The sequence below is a fragment of the Morone saxatilis genome, unplaced genomic scaffold (genome assembly GCF_004916995.1).
Source record: "Morone saxatilis isolate NCDOM2014 unplaced genomic scaffold, NCSU_SB_2.0 Contig17, whole genome shotgun sequence".
NCBI lineage: Eukaryota > Metazoa > Chordata > Actinopteri > Moronidae > Morone > Morone saxatilis.
This window is the reverse complement of record NW_023339729.1, coordinates 3,189,025-3,195,085: the sequence shown is the minus strand read 5'-3', so window position 1 is coordinate 3,195,085 and position 6,061 is coordinate 3,189,025. Positions and strand designations below refer to the sequence as shown.

At 35.7% G+C, this 6,061-nt stretch overlaps 1 protein-coding gene across 1 annotated transcript in view; it reads left to right on the top strand.

The window, feature by feature from the left end:
* The first annotated feature begins 5,900 nt into the window (after positions 1 to 5,900).
* LOC118326731 (collagen alpha-1(XVII) chain-like) overlaps positions 5,901 to 6,061 on the top strand; it is a 21,967-nt gene continuing 21,806 nt past the window's right edge. The window contains 1 exon segment of the mRNA XM_035659776.1: positions 5,901 to 5,994. Coding sequence (XP_035515669.1) covers positions 5,901 to 5,994 — 94 coding nt within the window.

Sequence of the window (6,061 nt, the reverse complement as noted above, 5' to 3'; positions counted from 1 at the left end):
GATCATTTCAGAGGTGGAATGTCAGATTTTGAAACCAAAATAGATGGTTTACATACTGTATGTGTGTGTGTGGGCATCTGTATAGACTAATCCAGCTGGGAGGCAAAGCCATTATTACGGTGGTGGCATATCAATGTAAACCTGTGCAAATACGCTGTAATTTACGTAAAGGATTTAAATCTTTACACTCCAAAAAAGGAATCTCAAGAACGTGAAAAAACCTGTGTTTCTGGGAAATTAGTCTTATTTTTTGTCTAAAAATAAAAATAATCTTGTCAAGCACGTTTAGATTAGAAAAGTAAGCTGGTAGTCTTGTCCCAGTGTACAGTAGTCTTGTCCCAGTGTTGGAAATGAAGCAGCTGTTGAGTTTTTCATTGTTTGATTAAAAAATGCTAAAATAAGAAAGTTTCTGGTGCCTTTATTTAAGACAAAGTCACTTACTTTTATTATGCTGCCTGAAGAAACTGTGTCCTATTGTAAGATTTTTCAAATTCAGCTCAATAAAGTGACCAAAATAGTTATTTTAACAACGACTATCTTTCATATTCATTGCGCAATAATAAGCAGAACTTGTGTAGTTTTAAGGTCCATTCCAGTCTTTCAGTGGCTAGATTGTTATGCTAGTTTTAAGAACTCTAGTAGAGCAAAACGGGCAGATTCTTTTGCTCAATACAAGAGGATTTGATTATATTTAAGAATATTTGGCTCGTTTCTAGAAGGGCTGTTTATGCAGTGTAAGACATTATTAAATGGTGTCAAAAAGATTTTTATCATCTTCTTACATTTAAAAAAGTGTTTGTTGTGGCTTCATGTGTACAGGTGGAATGTTGAAATGCCTGGAGCAATGTTTTGTATGCTTTGTTTTCACTGTTAGTGAATGGTGCTGTTGAGTGCAGATGGCATCGCAAGAAGTTCTCTTCCACTGAATTTAGAGATCTGCATGTGTTGGCAAATGTTATGTAAATCCATGCCAACACTTTCACCACAATACATGCTCTATTTCCCCTCTTCTTTTATAGATATCTTTTATTTGGAACTTGGAGCTATTATTTTTTATCCTCCAACTTCTGGAAACCCTGAAGCATGTGGGCGTAGATCCACACTCGCTCTGAAACATACCTGACTAATAGCATTTAGCCGCTAGGTGTAGGGCTTAAAATGTCACTCATTCTTTTCTCCCTGAACGTTGCATTTTTTTCAAAGCAGTCTGAAGATGGAAAACAAGGCAGAAGACTTTATAATATTATAATACTTTATACCAAGGGCACTGAAATGACATCTTAACTGTTTTGGCCTGGCCAAGACGAAAACAAAGCCTGTATCTTGCTAGATTTACATCAAATGAATCATCGGACAGCTAGGGAATGCTGACACACATAATTTAAGAGGAAGAAAGACAAACATATCACACTGTGTTGTTTTCTGATCGCTGTTAAATCAACAGACATTTGGAAAACGTCATATTAGAATGATCCATGTCACTAAAGAATTCATTCCGTATCATTCAAGAAGGTTTCAGACTTGTTCCAGCAACAGATATAATTGAACTAAAAGATTACATGTCCATCATAGTATCAGAAATGTACGGTAGGTCTAGACTGAGTTTGGTTATTTAAGCTGTATTATATTAAAGTCTTCTTGTTTCTGACAGGAAATGTGAAATAAAATCTTAATTTTGGGAGGGGGCATTTCTTTGCCTTTATTTGATAGGACCAGCTGAAGAGTGACAGGAAAGAGGGGAGAGAAAGAGGGGACGACATGCAGCAAAGGGCCGTAGGCTGGTACCAAACCCATCGCAGCAACGCTCCACCAGGTGAGCCACCAGGGCACCTGTCCTTGAGTTTAATCTCTTAAAGGTCATATATTTTTAGATTATATGTTGAGTAATATTTGCACAATAATCCAGGCTCCAAAATTCACGTGTACCATGACAAAATATGTATGGGCCCTACATATGAATCAGTCTAATTAATATATTAACAGTGTTGGCAATAATTAAATAAAAAGTTATTTCATTTGAACCATTATATGAACACCAAGACAATTATTACCCATCTGCAGTTTCCCTCAGCTGTATGGAGGGTTAAAACATTTCAGCATCACCAACACTTCAGCTCATTGTTTTGGTGTTTGGGTCAGTTAGCAAGCAATGTGGTGGTATTCATTTCTTTAGGGTAGTTATTTCACACTCTTCACTGTTAATCTGCAGCATAACCAGTTATAAAATAAGTAAATCAGACCAGGACCCCTGAGACGACATATTATATGGTCCTTGATACCAAAAAGCTTGATAACTCCTAAAATAAAGTATATCATCGGCATCAAAGGAAACTCTGCCATTACAGGGTGCCATGCCGTTGTTTTGACTGACAATTATTCCGAAAAACACACAAAAAATTGCTCTAAAGGTCAGTTGTTCTAGGTGTGGATTGACATGATTGGGCTTTGTGGTGAAGCTAGTCCCGAACTTCTGAGGTGTACTTGATGTTACTATTTTTTTATGTACTGTAAGAGTAGCTTCAGTGTTGTCCAGGCTTGTAGTATAAAAGCCATTGGTTCTCCTGGTCAGCAGTGAAATCATCTCACCAACTGTTCTCTTTTGCTGGAATGAGGTTAGTGATTTTCTAGCCTGTTTTATTCTCCTCTGTAGTATCTGTTTTGTTTTCTCTGCTGCCAATAATCTATATGTAAAAACTATAATATAATGTGACTTTCTTTTCTGCAACTTGACAGTGATACGAATGCATCTCTCAGCTGCAGTGAGAATGAATATAAGTCAGACACTAGAGCTTTGTGTGCGAGTCAGGCCTCACTGCCACTGTAAAGCTCAAAGCATGCAAACAAAGTCATCCAATTCCCAACACAACTGTGTCTTTTTTGCAATGGAAGCTTGTGTCTTTTATAATGAAGCAATATTTGCATGTAATTTATGTTTTCACTCTTTTTTTCCAAGAACATTCACTATTTTTCAGGCCTTTACGAGTCAAGGTCACATTCCTGTAATATTTATAACTAACCAAGCATGCTCACCTCCTCTTCACACCTTATACAAGCTGGAAGCTGGCAAGTATAGAAACAAACAAAAGCAATTAGTAACACAGTAGTGCACTACATTATTTGATCCCTTTTACTATCTTTATACCAGTCTTTCATTCATTGAGCCTGGGGCTATTTTTCCTGCACAGTGTGTCTGTCACAGGCTGTACGCAACAACCCCTTTCACTTTGTTGGAACTTGTCGACTGAAGCTATGAGTCAGACAAAGCTAATACATAAACTCTCCAGGTACATTCAAATCCCTGGCACTGCACAGCGTATACCTCCAGCACCTGGACTTTATAGTCTACACTGCAATGTGGTGAATAGGATAGACTGATTACATTTTATCTGCTGGAGGACATGAGAGGGTGAGGGATTTTTTTCTTGCACAAATGATCTAAAAGGTAAGGAAAGCACACTACTGTTCTTCATCAAGGAAATGTTAAGTTAAGATTGAACTTTGATTGTATAATTTCAGGTTGTTGGAAATAATAACATAAATTATAGTAGCACATAATAGTTGCAAATAACAGTAATAACTATGATAATAGTGGTTGAACCCTGTGATTGAAATTTATTGCTTGTGGCATACCTTGTATATTCTCAGCTCCCCCGAAAGCAAAAGTTATTAGATAGTCTTTAAAGAGTGTTTATAACAAGTTTTTAATTTAGGGTTTTGTGAGAAAATGAATAAAGACTTTTAAAGATTAGATAAGATCAACTTTATTGATACCACACGGAAATTAGAAATGCCTGGACAGTAAAGATTAGTAACCTTACAAAAACAGAAACATTTTTAGATCTCATTTAGATTAAGATCTTGTTTCTAAGAAAAACTTTAGAACAATACATACAATATAAAGCATGAAAAACAATATAAGACTATACATCATGAGGAGTTAAGGAAGTTGCAATATATGATTAAAGACACAAAAAATGCAGTGAATAAATAAATGCACTTAAAGGAATGGAACTGGGTGGTGGGTAAAGTATGTTGTATCTGTTGACTGCAGCATTAGCAGCATTAGCAGCTGTTATTGCACTTTAAGATTTATAAAACAATGTAAAACTCCATAATCTTATCAACAATCTGTATATATTTGATGTTTGCATTACAGCTGCCTGTATTATAGTTGAGAAACATATGTAAATTATGTATGTAAGATAGCCCAGGAGATTAAATATTTTATAATATATAATTCTTTCTTACTCCTACCTTCATGTGGGTGCAGGCTGGGCGGTTTGGGGGTGGTAATATATAGTATCTATATATTAGACATTGCTGGATGCTTCGCCCTGATTCACCAGTCAGAGCAAGCTAATATTTACAAAAATGACCAATCACAACCAAAGCAAATCATTGCTTTCAATGGAAAAGCTATCTCTAGCAATTCAAATTTCAAAAAGTCATATCAAAAAGCCTATATTTTAGCTTTATAATGTCTGGGTTTTGATTATTGTTTTTTACGTAATAACCACATATAAACTTTACACTATATAGCACGAAATTGTTCTTGTTATAACAATGCTACATGATATGAAATGTAAAACGTTTTATGTTTTAACAATAAGAATTGTTTGAACATCAAATGTTTTACATTATAACAAGATAAATAGTACATTGTTATAATGTGATAAGATTGTATGTCGTAATAATGTGAAAATATCTTGTTATAACAATACATTTTTTATGTTATACTGATGATACTGACTTGTTTTCTGTTGTTGCTGTAGCAGCAAAACCTATGAATGTATTGAATTGAAAAAAATTGTGCCTTTTATACAGCTGTTCTTTCTTTCAAAAGTTATATTGTATTGCTTTAATCTTAATCAGCACATCACAGTAGATGTTGGAGAGGTGTTCTGAAGAGTGACCTTTACAACTGTGTTGGTTTTACAGTCACAAATGTTGCTTGAGGATGCTTGTGATTACACTATTCATGCCAACAGACATCATACTCTCAATGAATACAACCTACCTACCTACAGACTAAATCCTTACTGCTGTTTCGTGTCTTCTTGTTATTGACCATTGTAGTGCTTTTGTCTCAGCAGAAAAAACTATTATGTGACTAAATAAAGCAGCCATGTGTAAAATGAAAACTTTAGACTCTGAAGCCCCCCTAGTGGCAGTATGATAATTAACACTGTAGCAGACAGTGGAGCACAATACTACCCCCTAGTGGCTTTAAAATTACTCATTTAAAAAGTGTCCCAAGTTCTTCTCATTTAAAAATTGTTTATTTGTAATCTCTATAATATAAAGAAGTAACTTTTTTTTGTGGCATTTTTTTCTGGATGTAGATATCATTATCAAACAAAATCAGCTATGTCAGCAACTGTATGCTCCTGCACTGACACACAGAGTCTATAGCTTTAGTTAAGGGTTCAGTCCATCTGTATGACTGCGAGGCAAAGATCTTATGTCATTTCCCCGAGCTATGACTGAAACCCTAGACCTGTTTCTGCTAAGTTTCTGTAGTGATTTGTCTTTATATGCTGGAGGACTTTTGTGTAGAAGAAAGCCACATTCATCAAGTGAGCAAAGAGCTACGCCCTTTCTATACAGCTTCAGGTGAACCCTTTAAATCAATGGCATGTTCTATAGAGTCCTTTCCACAGGAGGCATGGCTTCAAAAGAAAGAAATATGACCACGCAAACTGAAAAAATGTGACTTGCTCAAAAGGACTAGATGTGTGTGTGCAAATAGCGCCATAGGATATAGTAGCATTCCAATGAAAATCTACTTTTTTACAGAGTTTAGTCTTTCATATTTCACACAGTGTAACAGTCTTTTCCTCATGAATCTTTTAAAGCATAAAAACAGTGCATGCTCTGTTTTTTGCAACAGCTAGCATTGGATGGATAATCTAATTACCACCCAGACTGTCAGTTCTGGTGGAGGTGCTGGAGGAAGTAGCAGAGGTAAGATCTAAGAGGCGCTGGCCTTAACCTGTCGCTGTTCTCAAATGCAAAACCGGCAATGCAGTATTGCATACACTTTTTCTTTCTTTCTTTCTTT